This window comes from Molossus molossus, unplaced genomic scaffold (genome assembly GCF_014108415.1).
Source record: "Molossus molossus isolate mMolMol1 unplaced genomic scaffold, mMolMol1.p scaffold_m16_p_14, whole genome shotgun sequence".
Classification (NCBI taxonomy): domain Eukaryota; kingdom Metazoa; phylum Chordata; class Mammalia; order Chiroptera; family Molossidae; genus Molossus; species Molossus molossus.
The window spans coordinates 32809153-32830281 of NW_023425349.1; the positions used below are offsets into that span (position 1 = coordinate 32809153).

At 34.8% G+C, this 21129-nt stretch overlaps 1 protein-coding gene across 2 annotated transcripts in view; it reads right to left on the minus strand.

Moving 5' to 3' along the window:
- ZCCHC7 (zinc finger CCHC-type containing 7) overlaps positions 1-19624 on the minus strand; it is a 219474-nt gene extending 199850 nt beyond the window's left edge. Inside the window, exons 1-2 of one of the 2 annotated variants that reach the window (XM_036260298.1) lie at positions 19511-19624; positions 14080-14707 (exon numbers count right to left, since the gene is read on the minus strand). In XM_036260298.1, coding sequence (XP_036116191.1) covers positions 14080-14686 — 607 coding nt within the window. In that variant the 5' untranslated portion in view covers positions 14687-14707; positions 19511-19624. Of the gene's footprint in view, positions 1-14079; positions 14708-19506 lie in introns of both variants that reach the window. The other variant, XM_036260299.1, reaches the window with a different exon arrangement.
- Positions 19625-21129: the final 1505 nt, after the last annotated feature.

Sequence of the window (21129 nt, forward strand, 5' to 3'; positions counted from 1 at the left end):
TAAAATCATTATATACCAAAATATACTTTAATTTATCTCTACCGCAAAATATAAACATTTTATAAAATTTAATTTCTGCATTCTTATAGACTTTTTATAATTTTCACTTGTCGTATTAATAAAATGAAAAAAAAATACCATAGTTAAAGAACTATTACTTAACTGAACACAACTTAATTGAATATTAGCCAATTACCATCAGGGATTGTTTGATTAATTTTGTAAAGGCTTAAATTAATTTAGGATAAAGGCAAGAGTTAAAATATTTAAATTTATCACATTCAAACTTTGTGAAATATGTCAAAGTTTAAGTCTGAGAAAAAAGAGTTCAATCACTCTATGTTTTGAAAATCTGTAACGGCATATAAATCTCTACCTGTCAAGGGTAAACAATTTGGGAATGAGCTTTTCTTTCCCTCCAGTTCTTGTTCTATTCTCATTCCCTATCTTCTCTCATACACAGTTTAGTATTTTTCAGGAAATATCAACAATTAATTAGAATACTGAAACATAAAAACACCTCAAACTTACCAAGCAATAAGAGAATTTTAAAATATTTCACAAACAAGCCCTATTTAAAGCTGTAGCACGGAGCCTACTTTTTTAAACGGAAAACTCTAAGGACTGCGCAATGTAATTTTACCTTCATTGCCTTACCTTCACAGCATTTTCTAGTCTAAAAAATATCAAGAATAAAAGTATTTCCATTATACATTAATAATTACTATACATGTTTAGCCATTCAGTTTTAAGAGAATCTTCCATCCACTACCAAAGGAAAAAAGGGAGAGAAAGAAAAAAAAAGAAATCCTACAAAATGAGTTTCAAATAAAGACTGGAAAAGGAATCAAGCAATCATGACCTTTAAAAAAGGAGTTGTCTGACAATTGTGAAGTTTTAATAGCATGAAAGCACTTCACCAGTTTGCTCTTTCCTTAATAAATTTCAAGTTCGGCTCTATAGTGCTCTCCTGCTAAAGCCAAACACAACAAATCTGTGCCATAAGCTTTAAGACCTAATAACATGTTACACAAACATTTAAGTAAAATGTGCTAACAGAAAAATTTTGTTACTTGTAAAGTTATACACTTTCACAGTTGGATCACTTTTCATATCATAGAGTATACCCTGATGTGATGTAAATACTAGAAATATATATATTTTAGAGGTTAGTGTTTCTTAGTAATTATATATAACCATCAAATATAAAAATAAAATACCTTTAAAAATACTAATCATAATTAGGGAGAATAATTTTACAAACTTATGAAGCCTCTATAACAATGATGAAAAGTAAAAATTCTTAAGATTATTTTAATTTCCATGGATAATACAATAGCTAATTAGACTATCAGGACATATTTTCTTAGTTTGAAACTCACTGATTTTAAGAGAAATTGCTTCTTGAGACATCATTAGATAGAAATCAAAATGTGAAGTACATAATAACTGGAAAATAACAGTTAAAGAAAACAAAAATTCAATAATGCCATTTGTTTCTTGGTAATAACAAATTTTATAAATCAGTTTCATAGTCTAGGAGCACTAAAATCCACAAGAAAAAACTATAATTAGCAGGCACAAAATGAAAGCTTGCCACTACTCCAATTCCCAATGTATTTAACATACATCCAGAAAGAGAATTTTAGATAACTCACTGCCATGGTGTATAATCAACCGAACAAACAAAAAAAACCCTAAAATTATGCATATCAAAATTAATCCTTTTTCCTCCTATTTATCAATGTTTGAACGTTCTTCTTAGTCTGTTAGTTAACAATACATCATAACATCATTTTTCATGGTATATTTGAAAATTATTACATTTTTTAAATGCTAAAAAAAAGTTTATTATTTTATATTAAATTAATGTATACAAAATTCAATTAAATAATGCTATTGTATGATGGCATCCTCACAAAACAAATGTAAAATAGAAGTAGATTTGATCACACTAATTTGATAGTTTAAAGTCTTCAGATATTAATGAAAAAATATTTTGAGATGTTAGGATTAGAGGCCTCTATTTTCCCTTACAACAGTAACAAATTATTCAACTGCCATAGCACTCCTCTAAAGACTTAATATTTAGCAGCACAAGTTGTTTCATAAAACAAAATTCTTCACATTTGAAAAATAAGCATGTTTTTCAGGATTAGACACATTTTTAAGATCTGGTCAAGTTAAAAATGTACGTAGCAAATCAAATGTATATTCATATGTCTATTTGAATGTATACACACCAGACAAGAAAAAAAATGAATGTAAGAGATATCACATATCAGATTACAACTGATTTCCTATGAATATCTTTTGAATATACATTAATATTTAAATTAAAAATTTATAACAGTGCTACTTACTGCTAATTAGTATTTCTAGTATTACTTAATTCAAGTATAACATAATATTTTTATTTCAACAACAGAGCAACCACAAATAGAAAATTTTGGAATTAATAATTTTTTTAATCAATTTCATGTATAAAGCAAACATGTTTTGAGCTTCTGAATGGCTCAAAAATTAAATTGTTACTGTTATTAAGAAAACAAAACCAAGAACAAAATTAGTTTAGTTTTTCCCTGTTAGTCCCCATGGATCTAAATCCACACAATAATTCTTCCCAATCTGCAAAACAAAACAACACAGAAATAAATGGGCTAAGGAAGAAAGATCAAAACAAAGAAACAAGTGAAAAAAAAATAAAAAGATCCTCTTTCCCTTTAGCAATCAACAAAATAACAAAAAAGAAAAAGTGGAAAAGTCACCCAGAATATATGACCATGTAAGCATGGGCACTCTTGCAGAAAACCAAGTCTGCAACCAAAGCCATGGGAAATTTAAATTAGAGCAAACGGTGACAAAGGCAGGGAAATCTGTATAGATAAAAAGGGACTGCTGAGGTTGCAGGTATGCTACTAAAGATCTTTTGAGATTTCCAAACAAACTTTATTAGTTTTACTAATTTAAAAAAAGAGTAACTATCCATACTGTACCATAAAGATTAAGTTTTCCCCCTTAAATCAAAATATGCATATAGATTTGATGTAATCTGAAGGAAGAGAAAGGATTACCATTGCTTTAATACTGAGAATCAGCTAATCAGAAATTTGCTTCACAACTCTATCTCCTTCCATATTTAAATAATGTTAAAGCAATTACAAATTTTAACAAAAGAAAAAAAAGTCAGGGATAAGACCTTTCACTCCTGATGTTAACCTAAGTGGAGGCAAGATCAGACGGATCCTCTTGGACTATACCATATAGAACTATATACCAAAGTTAGTTTAATCAAAACAACTTAAAAATTAGATGATCAGTGGTACAACCATTACATTTCATCTGTTAAATTTGATAACAAAGGAAATGTCCCAAACTAGAACATCTCAAACAGAAGAGTAAGGGACTATACAACAACCAAAACAGTCATGGTGTTGAAAACCTATATAAATATTCTACAACTTAGGACGTGATGAATTTTTACCAATAACTCATCTATCTAAACACATAATGGAATATTATGAACCTTTTTAGGAAAATATTTCATACACATAAAAATCAATCATACTATATTAAAGTAAGACCATATTTACAGCAATATTTAGGTTATATTTATTCTCCCACAAAATGTATGCCATTTTTAAAGCAAACCAAAATAGCTGAAGTAGACATAGGGTACTGAGTGAAAAGCAAAATACTATTTACATGAGATTAAGGTAAGTATTAAGTACTTAGAACAACAATAAAATTTTACTGGCAATTAAAATCTTCCTTAAAAGTGGAAAGGAATACTATTTCTAGTTCACTTTTGTTTAAATCAGATCATTTCACACTAAAAAATGACTACAGCAATGTAAGGAGTAACTTACTGGATTAATGTAATTGCATATCTTTTCTTTAAATAAAACCTCCTTTCTTTGATTACACTTATTTGCCATTTTCCTCTATATCTGAATTCCTCTCACCTGATTTTTCAGAGTATACTTTTTTAATAACTCAGTAATCTCACTTATCAGCTACAAGCAGTCTATTTCCTACATCTTTAAAATTTCTCATTAACTACAAATGTGGAAAGAGTATTAAAAAGTTTTCTAGAAATTAGGGCTTTCCCTTCCTAGAATAGATAATTCTGTTAGAGGTGCTATTCGTTACACAACAAAATCAAATGTGACCTAACCATTTCAAGGAACTGCCAATAAAAACACTTTCTCTAAACAAGTAGCTCTAAACAGTTAACCTTTCGTGTTGAGGTAATTATAAACTAACTACATATTTGGGCAAAAGCAGAGGAGGAGAGTACAAATTATCTTTATAATTTGTAGAATTGTGCTGTCTTCCCTTAAAATGAATTTGCGAAAGAGCAGACGCTCTCAAGTCCACCACAATTTTCAAAACTATGACAAAAACTGAAATTCTAAGGTAAAAATGTCATAGAAATAGTTATACATTTAGCAGACAAGATTCACTTTCAAGTAACCTATTATTACATTTCATTTACATTTGACATCAAATCTATATTACAAAAATAATTTTTATCCCCAGAATTACATCTGATAGCTCATGCTAAGAGATCAAGATTCAAAAACTAAAACACAAGTCAAATCTATTCCTTTAGATATTCTTAAATTATATGTGTAAATTAAAAACAAAATTTGACCACTCAGATGGTATATGCTCGATTAAAATATTTATTTACTATAAGCAGAATCAACAACAATCTGGCAAATACTCAAAATGCCAAAAACTTAACCATGACAATAACTTTAATTTATAAAAAAACAAAGATAAACAATGACTGAGAGATTAAAACTTTTGGCTCAATAACTTCCATTAAGTCAACACTTTTACTTTATTGTTAGCAAGAGATCAGTAAATCACTTGGATACTAAATATACACTTAGCAAAGTCTTAAAAACAGGACCTCCTACTTAAAAACATGAACTATCTGAATAGCCTTTACTGTTATAAGGGAAAAAAGAGTAATTATTCTTTATTCTGTATTTCTTGTGAAAAATGTTTTAGAGTCTAAGCATATGTAGTTCCCATCAAATTTACCTTCTGACCATAAAAAGATACTACCCATAAATTATAGTTATCTTCTTAAACAAGTGATCACTATATGAAATATATTACCTTCATAGCAAACAGCTATAAGAAAATTACATTTAAATACTCTTTTCCCAGACATTAGTATTCAAGTTCTTATGACAAGGAGATAAAAATGAAAATGTGCCCACCTAATTTTATGCTTCTCCATTAAAAAAAAAAAAAAATTAAAAAACTGTAGATAAGTAAACAATTTATAATGGCAATTAAACTAAGTCTTAGTTCAATAAATATATATTATAGTATTTTTATTAAGCAGTTTTCAACAAATGTAGTATAGCTTATATGAAAATCAAATAAGTTTCTAAAAGAAATGTCAAAAAAAAAAAAGGTAAAATTTATTCCTCTCCCTAGGTACTTATCACTGTTGAAAAGCTACTGTAATTGTAGACTAAAAGTCATAAATTGACTGCAAGAATGCATACCTAACTTGCTGATCAACAGTGAAATCACAGAAAGCAGTAACATACAATATCAACATTCCAAACTGTTATTAAAATCCAACCCAAAGCTGCGTTAGCATTTCTGGGATTTCTAATGAGATTTTCATCTGCTGAACAATGGCTATAAAAGGCTTTCAAACTTCACTCCATTCACAAGTAAAGTTGAAAATGAACATTTTTATTTCTTCTCTCCCTATGACAACTTCACCATGGAACAGTGAATAACACAGCTCAAATCATTATGCTAATTAGAAATTAAATAAAAAGATGCCCTTACAATAGTTAAGTGTAAGGTGACATGCTACAACTAGAGACACAGTTCAAAAGCAGCTTTAGGAATTGTGTAGTACAGGCTTACAAAAGCTGAAAACATCAGGGAGGGAGCCCCTTGATGCTCTCGGTCACTGGAACTCTAGCATATGGCTATTTTTCAATTATAAGGCAGAAATTAAACGATACATCAATGAGAAGAATGTCAAACAGCAACCCACTCTTATGACCTATTAGGCCATGAAATCTCTCAAGAAAACTATATTGACTGAAATTAAGCTGATTAGTTATCTAATAAATGTAAAAAGGGGAGGAAGGGAATATTAAACATTTGAAAAGTATTAAAAGGAAAGTTTAATTAATTAAAATTAATATGTTAAAGATGGTAAGGAATAACACAAGTTACGAGATGTCAAAGTTATAATTTAAAACACGTGCTAATTTGAACAGCCCTGCATAAAGTACACACTTTAAAAAGCTATCTTTTGACTAACTTACAGCACCTGCTCCCTCTGAGAGAATTGCTCTATTTGCCACAAAGTTACATAAACTATCCAATTTTTAAAAAGGAGATATAAAGCAAGAAACAGGCAGAAAACATTGGAACAAAATAATGACCAAGAAATCTTGGTCAGCTTTCTGAACATATACAAAACATAAATGCCCTTTTTCATTTACATTTAGGCTGAGGTGGTTGTCTAAAAAAAATACTATTAAAATGTTTGATCATATTAACCACATATTAAACCATTAATTAAACATTAATGGTACCATACAGTCTTAAGTTTCTATTAGGGTTTTCAGCTTCTATTCTTCCTCTTTGCATTTAACCTAAACTTTAAATCCTATCCATTCTTTAAGACATTTCAAAGGGCTACTTTTTGATTCAGTCTTATACTTTGCCTACTCACAGTAATCTTTTTCTAAAAGTCTATTACATTAATCTGAAAATGATTATGTACTATGCTGGGGTATCTCTTATATTTGTAGAAATATATTTAACTCTGGTATTACAGTAAAGTTTCCATATTATCATGCATTTTAAGGTTTCTAAAGGCAGGAACTATACAGCAATTCTTGAATCCCAACATCTTACTGGTATATTGGCTTGTACATTGGAAGCATCCGATAAGTAAGTGTTGGACTAATTTTAAGACTTCAGATTTAGTTTTCATTAGTAGATCATAAAGTGTCACCAAATCAAATAAAATTTAGTTATGAAAAGTGCCATACCAGAGACATGCTGTTCAAAAGCAACCTGAGTTCACAAAAAACTTGAGAACTTTTAACAAAAGAACCCCAAAGGGAAGCTATATGCCTATGCTTGCCACAGTAATTACGAACCAATCTTGTAATTATTCGAGTTTTGTCAAAATACTTTCCTATTACATCAATTTATTCTTTCCATTTGTCTCATTTTAGCTTTATAGCCTTAATGAAGTAAAATTTATTATTTCACCAATATAGAAATTAAGTTACCCAAAGTCACAGCAAGTCAACTGTGGAGTGTAACAGACCTAATAATTACCACTAATTGAGTACCTATGTCTGTTACCTCACTAGAAGTACACTTTAAACTAAGATGAGGTAGGGATCAGCCAAGCAAGGTAGGAACTGATACATACAGGTAGAAAAAAAACAGCATATGCTCAGATTAAATAAAAATGACATATTTAAAAAACTGAAATTCAGCCCTGGCCAGTTTGGCTCCATGGTTAGGGTGTCAGCCCAAGGACCAAAGGGTCATGGGTTCAACTCCAGTCAAGGGCATGCACCCCGGTTGCGGTTTGGTCCTTGGCCCTGGTTCAGGCTGTGCAGTATGTGTCTTTCTCGCATCAATGTTTCTCTCTCTGTCTCCCACTCTATCTGAAGATAAACGTAAAATTATTCTCAGGTGAAGATTTAAAACAAAACAAAAAAATCCTGAAATTCAAATAGGTAATTCACTCTACTCAAATTTTAGTTATCAAGTGTTGGCTGAATGTTTAATAAATGCCAGGAATTCAGCAATTGCCTCTAAATGAATTCTTCATCCTATGAAATTATATCCAAAACGCTTATGTGCATATTTTTCAGGGTGAAAAGGGACTTGACACAAAAACAGTTAAAACACTTACTGCCCTAAATCATTAAAAGCCATAGTTTTCCTTCCATTTCAAAAGCTGTGATTTTACTTTAATCAAGCCATAATTTCAACTCAATTTCATGTAGTACTATGTAAAGAGCACTATTCTATACACAAAGGCAGAACGTCAACTAAATTCACCTAAGATTAGCCAGGTATTCACTTTGCTGACAAACTAAAGGAGCAATGTAGCAATTGTACATGCAACCGGGGCTCTACATTAATGCCAAATTCTGCACCATAACAGTCACATACTAGAAATTAGTGTGGCTTCCTCAACTTGACAAGGCTTAATAAAAAAAATTTTTTTAAAAGCAATACGGTACTCTTTATTCTTCAAAGGGTATTTTCTTTTTAAAATCTGAACTTATTTAATTTTTTGCTAAATCTGAGTCTTTCAAAATTACTAAATGAGAAACATTAAGACCATGAATAAGTATAAAGCATGCTTCTTAAATAGAATTAGACTATTACGCATTTGTTTAAAATACATTTTAAGACTAAAACAACTATTTTAAATTGCGATTCATTCACTTCCAAAAAGTGTTTGTTACATGCCTAATGTATTCAGCTCAGATAGTGCAGAAGACACAAAACTAGTCCACAGTCCTAGAAATGAGAAATATCTTTGCATAGTACTATGGACTGATCTACAGGATATACTGTTAACAGAAGAAAATAAGGTAGAGCAAAGTGTAGAAAGTATGCTAGTGTTTAAGAAGGGGGAGAGAAGGTGCAAATATATATATATTAGTTTTTATTTTTTTTAATGTAAGTGCAAACCATCAATTTTGTCTTAACAGTTACCCATAAGGGGAAGGGCAGGAACAGGGTGAAGACTGGAAAGAAGGTAGATTTTCCTAAATATATTTTACCTAATCTTATTGATTTGAATTTGCAATCTTATAAACATTTTACATACTTATAAACAAATTAAATGTTTAAAAGGTAATACTGAAAAATAAGCCTATCAAAAGCAAAATGAAACAAATGAACTTATCTATGTATCTAGTTGATAGCTTAATCACAGGAAGAGAAACCTGAATTTAAGCAAGCTTCTAGATCTAACTATCAATTCACAGGAAATACAGGGGATAGTGGAGTATGTTAAACAATATGGAGAAATATGAACACTGATTAGTCATTTAATGATAAAAGAATTATTGGTAATTTGTTTAGGTGTGATAATGATATGATTGTTTCTTAAGAAGAATCTTTACCTTTCAGAAATACATATTATAATGCTGATATCCTCTGGTGCATTTTTTTCTTCAAACACACACACACACAAACACACACACACACACACACGGTGGGGCAAAGTAGGTTTACAGTGTGAATACAACAGAGTTTATTATTGTATTATTATTTATTAATTATTGTATTATTTTCCATAGGAACTGTAAACCTACTTTTGCCCCATCCTGTATATGAATAAATGAAATAATGTATGTGATTTGCTTCAAAATAATACAGGGGCATGGAGTTAGAGACAGAAAAAGATTGGTCATAAGCTGATAATTTGTTGAAGTTGCTTTATGGGATACTGAGTCTATCATAACATTCTATTCTTGTATACTTTAAAATTTCCAAAATAAAAAATTAACAAAGGGTTAGCAATTACTCCCAGGGCTAGTAATATCCCTTCCCTAATGCAGGAAAATAAGCAGCTGATTACTTCTCTATAATTCTTACAGCATTTACTGTCTCTCCCCATCATTTGGCCATCTTATACAATAATCCTTCCCAAACTTGAGATCACCCTCACAAATAACAAAACCATGTTGATTTCCTCTGGTGCATTTTTTCTTCAACCAGGTGATCTGTTTTTCTAATATATGAGAATTGCAAGTCAATCCTACTGGGGTCAGTAAAAGAAAGAAAATAAACGGTGAGAATTTTAAAAAGAAAACAAATGATGGAGCAGGCATCATTTACATAAAGAAGCCATAGGAAAGAGTAAAGAAAAGTGAAGGAAATGAAGCCTAGATCTTAGAAACAAACTCCTATATCCCTTAGGAGAGAAAGCTGAGAGCCAGATGTAACATGCACTGAAGGCCTATGTTTTGGCATGAATGTATTATAAGCAAAGCCCTCATCATAAAACCATATGTACTGAGGAAGGCTAGGCTGAACAGGTTACATAAATGTTACATTCCAAAGGCCTCAATGGAACCTCAGGAAACTAATCAAAACATTCAAAATCAGAAAAGTGATGAACACTGGAGGAAAAACAGAGAGGGAAAAACAATGCCTCCTAGTTGTGTACTATCTGCCTGATAGAGTTATTATCTCTAATTGCATATTAAAATAAAACAAATGTAAACATTTCACTGAAACGGAAGTAGCAGGGGAGAGCCTGAATTGTCCACAGAGCAAGAGTGGTGCTGTACTCATTATTACAAATTTAACAACAGTGAGTGGGAAATACATATGTATTTATATAGTTCTTCATATGTTCACGTACTACCTCAAATTCACTAATCCTATATTTTGTAAAGAGTTGTTTTCAATCACATTTATCACTAGGATTTTGAGACTTAACTCCCATGGTTAAGAAGAGACTTCCATAAATTACTTAGCTTCTTATTATATTTTGTCTCTTCACTGAAACACAAGCCACTTAAGGCTAAAACTATGTGTTTTTGTTTTTTTTTAACCACTTTAAACCCCCTCTATGTATTCCACATGGAGTAGATGCTCAATAAATGTTGTTCATTTAGCAATTAATGAAAAACAAAGTAATATATGTCAAAGAATTACTCTAAATATAATAAGGAGGCTTCTGAGAATGGAAAAGATCTGCCCTCAAGGAGTTTATAATCTCTTTTCTTATATCTTATTGATATTTTAAATATGCCATAGTTTGGAGTGAGGGGGTTGAGGGGAGATAGCGCAGTATACAAATTAGCTATTGCTGCTATTTAACAATCATCATTTCAAAAGTATATCAGAATTTCCACAAACTTCTACCAACATGAAAAATATCTTTTCTCTAAAGACTATTATATAAACTGAATCAGACCTACCCCCAGATCTATTTATGAGCAAGATAATAATGATTAGTGAGTAACAACACACTCAAATTGGCATTAGTACTGAATATACTGCTTATTAAATGGAAAGAAATAGGATTATGACATTAGCAGATCAAGGAAATAAAAGAGGGATATATATTTGAATTTACAAGAGTCAAGCAAGTTAATTTACAGAACTGCAGAATTTTTTTAAATTTGGCTAGAACAACAACAACAAAAAATCCTAGGAGCAAAGAGTCAGGATAAATTTCTACATGGATAATAGAAGCATACACTTAATGTCTAGAATCAAGAATTACTTGGAATTACTCAGGTCTTGTATCAAACACTTTTACTAATACACACACACTAAACTTCCAAGGAATACATACATATACGAATGAATCAGTTTCTTCCCCGGCTGGTGTTGCTCAGTGATTAGAATGTCCACCCATGCACCAAAGGGTCTTGGGTTTGATCCTGATAAAGGGCAAGTATCTGGGTTGGAGGTTCCAACCCCAGCCCCAGCCCCAGCCAGAACCCATATGGGAAGAAACCAATGGATGTGTCTCTTTCACATTGATGTTTCTCTTTCTCTCTCCTTCCTTTTACAACACTCTCTAAAAAAAATAATAATAATCGTTGGAAAAAATATCCTCAAGTGAGAATTAACAACAAAAGAAAATAAAAATTTAAGCAAAAAAGCTATTCTGGTATTCTAGAAAAACATAAGTCAACATAAGTAACAGCTATAAAAAACAAACAAAAAAAACAGAATACTAGGAGAAAAAAAAAAAGAAATGACAAAGACCCTACCAAACAGAATTGTGCAAATCACATAGAAATGTGCAACACGGTAAGTTACCATAAAAAACAATGCAGTTAAGTGGACTCCTCATACATTACTAGTAGGAATGCATAATGGTGCAGCCATTATGAAAGACAGTTTGTCAATTTCTCAAAAAGTTAAACATAGAAATACTAGTAATTCCACTCCTAGGTATATAACCAAAAGAATATCCATAACAGGTATTCAAATAAATACGTGTATATGAGTGAATGTTCACAGCAGCACTGTTCATGAAAGCCAAAAGATGAAAATAACCATATGTCCATCAACAAATGAATGGATAAACAAAATGTGGTATATTCATAGAATGGAATATTATTCGGCCTTAAAAATAAATGAAGTAACTGATACATGCTACAATATGCACAAATCTCCAAAATATTATGCTAACTGAAAGCCAGACACAAAGGGTCACATATTGTATGATTCTATTTACATGAAATATCCAGAATAGGTAAATCCATAGAGACCGGAAACAGATTAGTGGTTGCCAGGGTCTGAGAAGGAAGCAATGAAAATGACTTCAATGGGTGCATGGTTTCCTTTGTATGTGGTGAAATGTTTTGGAACTACACAGACATAACGCTTCTACAACATTTCAAACGAACTAAATGTCACTAAATTGAATACCTTAAAATGGTTAATTTTGTTATGTTACTTTCACCTCAATAAAAATGCATACAAATATCTCCAAAACAATGAAGTTCTCTCCTCTACAAATATTTGATAATTTAGTGATTAATGGTGTATCTCTTCATTTTAAGACTAATCAGACATATACACCTGACCCCATCTTTTACTTGGCCCCTCCCACCCTAATCTACCAAACAGGTTTAATCTCTCCTTCAAACATTTTTCCTTCTACCTAAAACATTATAACATCTCCCTTATTCTGACAAAACTTTACTGGATTTTGCTCTATGTTCTATTTCTTTTCTATGTATTATTCTACTTCTTTTCTTCCTTTTGCTGTCAAATTCTCAAAGACGGCCTACTACAGCCTGAGGCAGCCACCTGTTTTTATAAATAAGATTTTGTTGAAATAACCATCCCAGCCCTGGCCAGTTTGCATCAGTTGGTTAGAGCATCCTCCAGTACACCAAAAGAGTTTCAATTCCCAGTCAGGGCACATAGTCAGGTTTCGGGTTTGATTCCCGGTTGGGTGCATGTGGGAGGCAAGCGATGGATGGTTTCTCTCTCACATCGTTTCTCTCTCTCTCTCTCTCTCCCCATGCCTCTCTTAAAAAGAAAAAAAAAATCAAGAAACAAAAGAAAGAAATAACCATTTCATTTCTTTGGTATTATGCCACAATAAGGACAAAGTTACGTAATTAGGAGATCCTGTGGCCTGGAAACCTAAAATATTTCCAATCTGGCTCCTTATAAAAAAGTTTGTCAATCTCTAGAGCTCCAAAGCATGATCTACATTCAATATCATCATTCTCTGAAGGCAAGTGGGTACCACGAAAGGTTTTAAAGCAGCAGTATAGTACTATTAGTGAAAGGATATTTCAGGACCACTAGTTTAACAACAGTGTGCAGGGATGATACAAAAAACAAAGATCATTTAAGACACTACTGCAGGAGACTAGGCCTTAGGTATCAAAGGTGAAAAGTGAAAGAGACATTTTAAAAGGGTAAGTATCAATACTAGATGACTACATGTGACAGAGGAGACAAAGCTAACACCGAAATTTCAATCTTCAATGATGTGGCTCTCAGAATTTGCATTCTTTCTTACAGTCCACTGTAGACCTATAGCTTTTTCAGTTTCCTACCTTACTGATTGCGGAGTTCCTAAAATCTGAATACTAATTCCATATCCTCTGTGTACCAGGCATTCCCCATGCTTGCTACCTGGATAAGTCCTAGGTAAGCATATCACTTAGGAAGAAGCAGTCCCAACAGAGTTGGCTGAATGAGCACAGGACCAGTGTCAGAGGTGAATGGAGTACTCACCTGTGGTACCAAGCAGAGAAAGAGGGGAACTAAGACTTCAGGTCCAGAATTGGCTCTAGCCAAATAGGAAGAAGCACCTATGAAACTGCTTACAGCAGAAGCAGAGTGTCTTTGATATTCTGATATACTCTTTCTGATGCTCAGACAAACCACCTTTAGAATAGCCATTAGAGTAAGTGAGTCTCATAAGAAACAAGGCAAAAAACAAGACCAAAAGGTGAGGAATTAAATGGAGCAGAACCTTTTTGTCTAGGAAAGCAGTCTTCTAAAGATGATACCACTTTTCAAAAGGGCCAATATGATACTTACCTTCATTAACAGAGTTGTCACATCCCACAAGATTGAGAAGGATATCATCATCTTTATCATCAACTCCACATCCCAGCAGCATCCAGCTTTCCACATTGTCACTTTCTGAAATGGTGCTCTCTTCCTCTTCACTTGAACTGACCTCTATAATCATAACCTCTCGGATTGTACTCGATCTCTCTTCAGGTTTAGGCTTCTCAATATCCCTCTTGCATTGCTTATCATCCAACTCATTAGAATGAAGAGCAGTCGAACCTCGGGTCTTTTCTTTTCCTTGGACTCTAAAATTCTTTCTTTTACATCTATAAATACTATCTTCATCAGACAAAGTGATGACCTCTGACCCATCTGACAGCTGGATGACCTCACTATCTGAAAGGATAATTACATTCTTCTGATTTGGCTTACTACTAGATGATTCAGAATCCCCAGAGTTCTTTTCTTCATGTTCTTCCTCCCTGATGACATTATCAAGATCTTGGGCATAATGAACTTGGCTGTAGAGCTGAAATTCCACCTCACTATCGACACTCAGTTCACTAGATGATTCTTCACGATATAGGTCATCTTCATATGCTTCTATAGTCTCATAACCACCAAACATCATGGAAAGTCAGTTACGATGATGCTGTAAAAGAGAAAGTCATACAAAAAATGTATTTTAAAAGTTCAGATCATGCCTGTTTAGTGCTAACTTTTATACAAAGGCCATCACTTTTCTCAAAGACATATTAAAATATCTTTTTCTCACCCTGGCCAAGTGACTTGGTTAGTTGGAGCATTGCCCCAAACACCAAAAGGTTTTGGGTTTGATCCCCGGTCAGGGTGTGTATGGGAGGTAACCAAAAGATGTTTCTCTCTCACATCATTTTTTCTCTCTCTCTCTTTCTTCCTCCCTCTCTTTCTCTTTCCCTCTCTAAAAATAAAAACATATCCTTGGATGAGGATTTTTTTTAAAATGCCTTTTCTCTTAGAGCATCTTTTCTTTCAAGGATCTCTAAATCCAATTATGACCTACTCTAATAATGCCCACCTTTCCCAAATAAAAAATACTACCAACAAATTGAATTATAGTTATTAAAGGAAACGTCGTATTTTGTAGGTATGTTATAAATGGGAAAAGGGTTGTGATCCTCTGCCTCAGACACCAAATACTTTTTCTCCAAAATGTTAAAAATCACAAATATATTTTAGGCAATTCTCACTATTCCATCCATTCTTCATCTTCTCCTTGATTCTGGATCTCACCTTGTCAGGTATACATTCTCATATAGGAATATCACTTCAGCTATGACTAACATCTATAATGGGTAGCAATTACATTTACTGTTTTTGTGTAGATTTTTATTCTCAATTTAGAAAATGAATCTCATGGCTTTCTAATCCTTAACAACAATTTAAAAAATACAGAAAAACATCTGATACACCTGGTTTACTTCTGTGCCAGCTATAAAGACATGTATAAAATATAAACTTACTAAGGACCTAAAATTGAGTCAAAATTCTTAGTTTTGAAAGAACTTTCCTTTTCTTTTTTTTTCCCAACTATTCTCATATCATCAACATATCATCAAAAATCTACACAGTAGATGTGTCAATTAGGTACTGATGGAATATTGATCAAAATGAGAGCTCTGGAAAAAATAATTCACGTTTGTTCAAAAACCAGGGACAGCCAAGAGAACAATAACAATGGCAATTTATTTTTCTACTCTCCCTGTGGCTATACAGATATAATTTAGAAAGACTAGCCATTTTCTTAGTTTATCAATTCTCTGCCCAAAATGTCAGGGCATTCTGATGGTAGTTTTGATGATAAAACCAGCCAACCCCAAGAATCAAATAAATAAAAACCAATAATGGAATTAATGAAAATATTTTACAGAAAGAAAAAAAGCAACTTTTGTTGTATATCTTAAACTTATACAATGTTGTATGTCAATTATACCTCAATAAAGCTAAGACTTTAAAAAATATGATTGTCCTGGCCGGTTTTGCTCAGCGGTTAGAGCATCGGCCCTCAGACCAAAGAGTCATGGGTTTGATTCCAATCAAGGGCACATACCTCAGTTGCAGTTTGGTCCTCAGCCCTGCTCGGGATAGTGTGGGAGGCAACTAATCAATGTGTCTCTCTCATGTTGATGTTTCTCTCTCTCTCTTTCTCTCTCCCTCCCTCCCACTCTATCTGAGAATAAATGGAAAAATATCCTCCGGTGAGGATTTTAAAAAAAGCTTATTAAGTTCTGCGTTAACACTGTATTGTATACTTGAAATGTGCTGAGAGTAAATCTTAAATATTCTTACTGAAAAATATAAAAGGAAATACGTGAGGTGATGGATGTTAACTGACCTTAATGTGGTAATCATATAAAAGGATATCAAATCATGTTGTACACCTTAAACTTAGACAATGTTATTTTTCAATTACATCTAAATAAAGACAGGGGAAAAGAAACAAGCTTTTGCCTTTTTCTTCTAAAAGGTACATTTTTTACCTGTTTCCTTCTCACACTGTCCTTCAGGTTGCTATGCTGTTGTAGTCATACAAGTTGAATGTGGCTGTCTGAATAATGCTCATAGCATTTATCAGTTTATATTGAAATATTAGCTTCAGAAGAATTCAAATAAAAGATGAATCCTTTCCTTTTTATTTAATAGGTAAATTAATTCTAAAAGAAGCCAAGGAATTATGTTTCCTTCAAAATCCTCACTGGATCCATCCTGAGGATCCAGTGTGGACTTAAGATAAAACATAATTCCAGTGCAGCACAGAAAAAATTAAAGAGCTAAATTACAGAGTTACAAATTTGTACTACTCTTGGAGCCTTCCCAAAGGAAAAGGATTAAGAATAGAGCCATAGGCACACCTGTGAATGTATGCCAAAAATAAACTACAGAAATATAATAAAAACTGACTTTCTTGGGTCTAAGGGTTTATCTCTTTCCCTGAAATGTAGAAAAATAAATTTAACAATTTAGCCCCTATGGCCTTTAAGAGGATTTTGTATCTTCTGTACTTGAAAATTGTGCTCAGCATAACTTGCTCTTCTATTTATGTAGCTTATGTATGCCAGGGTTAAGGTCTGCCTGAGGCTATTTTGGTTTATGTTACTACTTTAATTACATTCAAATGCATTTAATTTACTTTTTTTTTTTAAGTGTATACTCGGAGGATGAATATGAAATATATCTAGAGTCAGAAGGCTATCTCAGCTTTTTGATCAATGTACACAATTCTCAAGCATACTTAACTGGATAACATAACATCCCTACAAGAATCACAAAATGTTAAAAAGGTCTCTGATAAGAGACCTTTCAGATTATCTCACACAACATCCTCAATTTACATATAAGAAAACTAAGGTCCAAAGAAATAAGGAGGCCTACCCAAGGTTTCATACCTAGTTAAGAATATAGCTAGGATCAATTCACATTTACCTGACTCTCACCCAAGTGTGCACTAAGACTTTTAAAAAATTTTTTAATGTTTTCAAATGAAGACTTAAAAAGACACAAAACACCTTTCTTCAAAGCTATATTTGAATTGGTTTGATACAATTCACCAATATCCATTTTACTTCCCAGTGGAGTATAAAAACCATGAAAAAGGCATTTTAATTAAAAGGCAAAGCATACATTTGAGTTTGTCAGTTTATCACCCAGGAGCCTCCCAAGTTGGTACTCAAAGATTATAGTAATCTCATGACCAAAAAAGATTTAGGTCATGTTAAGAAACTTAAATATTAGTTTGGGAATGAAACTTACCTAAACAATTAAAATGGCTTAACAAATATAAAACAGCCATAGAGAATAACTGCAAAGGCTCTCAACATTCAAAAGTGGGAGCAGTATTTCTTCACTGAATTTTTAAACTAAACAACTGAAGGCTTATTTAAGAGTTTGGATTTTACCATACAATCTTTAAAGCCAATACTTCTGCTCTAACAGTCTACCAACTGATCATTTTAGACCTTCTGCTCTCATTTGCTTTCAAAGAACTTTTAGCCTAGATATTTCTTCTTGGTAACAGAGGTTATCAATTCTCAAGGAAGATTTAAATTGGCAGTTTGATTTTAAACCCAGTTTTCATTGGAAAGTGACTAACAGAGTTTCTTTTCAACTTAAAATCTGACTCACTTTTAGTGAACTATCCTGACAGTGACCGATATTAAGAAATATAAAGTTGACTCTAGTGTTGAAGTTTGTCCATTCTTCAAATGTGACTTTCACTTTGAAGCAAATCTGCCTAGAGAACCCAAAAGTGTGAAACAATAGTCCCCAAAAAGAGGACGAATACAAGATGTTGACAGGAGAAAATTATGCTGAATTTATTCAGACAAGACCAGCTGTTCTTGGGATACATAAGTCCCCTTATGATAATTAATCCTAGCTCAAGGCACTTCCTTCACCTTTCCCTCATCTCTTCTGCCTTTTGCTGTAGAGTATCTTGTCCCTGTAACTAACAATCCTCATTTCTTCCGGAGTTCACTCCCCACCCTCAGGTTCTCTAGAAAACAGCAATACTGAAAGTCCCAAAAGCATGCAATGCTGTCGAAACATAAACACAGTCCACTTAAAAGTCTTGGGATGTGATAGGCTAAGTATTCACAACACAAAATCGAGTTTTGGAAGGGACTTGGGTCACTAAATTGAACGCTCTCGTTTTCTACACAGAAACGAGGTCTGAAAAGCGTATTTATTCTCTGAGCCTAAAAGGTCTCCTAATTCAACCCTGTGATCTGAAATAAGGGTAAATTCGGCTTAAAGATGAGATTTCTGGAGTCCCCAGCTAACCTGCGGTAGAGCCGCGGCTTCACCTCAAGCCTGCTGACTCCCAGCCAGCTTCCCACTGCCCCAGCGGGTCTTCCTTCAAGTTGGAGTTAACTGCGGGCTCACGAGATTGAGGGGTAAAGGGAATCTTAGCGAACACAGTCCACGTCTCCCTCTTTTACACGAGGGAAGGGGCACATCTCCCGGGATGTTGCTGGCGCTCAGCTGCTGCTTCTGACCACAGAGGCTGGAGTTGGCCGAAGACTGTTGCGTCCTCCCAGGCCCGGCCCCCTCACGGTGCGGCGGGACCTCCGCATTAAACTGACTAACCAGCTTCCCCGAAAGGCATGAGAATCTTGGGGGTAGCGGAGGTAGAGCAGACAAAACTGCCACCCCCATCGAGGCCATGGGCGCCCAGCCCTTTTCGAACCACGGCCTCGGGTAGGGAACAGCGGACACCTCGGCTGGTCAGCCGAGCCGCGTGGGGCAGAGCCGCACTGAGGGGTCACCAGCCGCGCGCCCCGCCACGAACAGGGGACAGACGGGGGGTGCGGAGGCCGGCGAGAGGACACGCGCCAGTTCCACAGCCCGGCGGGCGAGGCGAAGCGCGGGCAGGGGTCCCCCGGCCACGGGCGGCGCGGGGTCTGTCACACATACTCACTGCCGCGGCTGCGACCAGGATGCACCAACCAGGAACCAAAACGCGTAGAGGGACGGGGAGGGGCGAGGACAAATGAGGTAAGGAAACCGCGTCCGCGCGGACCCTCAAGGAGGGCAGGCACTTCCGGGTAAAACACCGCTCCCGGGAGTCGTCTTCCGTCCCCGCCCACCCTGCCAGTCCTCCGTACGCTTGAGTGAAATCTGTTAACCCTTTCCTTCCCCGCTTATAATCTTTTGGCTTGCCTTCCTTGCTTTCCCCCTTTCCCTTCACTGCTTCTTTATGCGATACCTAGGCTGCATCTATAATAGGGAACACTTTGTTTGAATGACTTGCGCGGAAGAGATGCTACTTACTTGGCAAAACCAGGAGGGAGCTCGTGCCCGTCTGTGCCCGCTGGAAAAACTACATCTCCCATGCTGCCCCTGGGCGGGCTTAGGGCGGGCTCCGCCTTCTTTTCGCTAGGGCTCTTGGGTCACCCTCCCTGTGCCAGGTAGCACGGAATCCGAGCGGAGTCCCAGGAAGGGACAAGGGGCCGAGGGGAGGGGTTTTGGCCCGCGGATCTAGGGACCCCCCTCCCCCCCAGGGAGGGAGAAGCGTCTTCGAGAGGGCCTGGCTTCTCAATTCTGTGCTCTAGGGGACCTTAGGTTGGTATCTTCCACCTCTAATTTGAAGTTGCACTTCGTGCATACTGGGCGTTTCCGGCTCCGTTTTTCTCACCCGCAACAGATCTAATTCGTTGTGAACCTTAAAGAGCTGTACTCTTGCAAAAGATTGAAGACTGGTCCTTTAGAAGCCTCCAGGGGCTACACGATCGTATTGGGAGCCTGTGGCTTTGGTTCCTCTTCTCGCACTTTATTTTACTGTTTCGTAATAAAGCCATCTGTACAACTTTACAAATAATGAAGGACTTTATCAATTCGCTGGCCCTTGGCAACAGACAAGCTTGACACTGGTGATTTTGGCCAACATTTATTGCGCCTCTGTTGAGAGGCAGGCAGTCCCCAGCTAACACCGTCCTTCAGGTTGCTATGTTGTTGTAGTCATACAAGTTGAATGTGGCTGTCCGAATATAGTGGTGCATTTTTTAAAGTCTCTGATCTAATAGACTTAAGAATCTAGCTGGGAACACAAAATACAGATAATTTGGTTATAAATCTAAGAGTTTGGCAAGGAAAATAATTAGAAATTGTAATTAAAATTACGGTAAGTGCTAGGAAGAGAGTATAATGAAAAGGTAAAAATGAAAGACCCATTTTGCAGAGGAAGAAACAACTAAGAAACGAGTCACATATTGTTTAGGTAATGTGTGTTGTGTAGAAGAAATGTTATCTTAATAAAATACTTTATTGAACTTTTATCAAGTGCCCGGGTGATTTTATTTTAATTCTCATTTCACAAGAAAGGAAATAGATCAGAGATATTCAGTTGCCCAAGGCCACAGGTTAGAAGTACTCCAAATTACTGTGCCCAGTCTTCACACTACTTATGCATTCAACAAAGGTTTACTACATTCCTATGTTCGGAATGCTTTAGTCACCCCCCCCCCCCTTTAGGTTATTTCATAAAACCTAGAGTTCTTTGGATGGCATAAAGGGCAATTCATGAGCTGAATCTGTCTT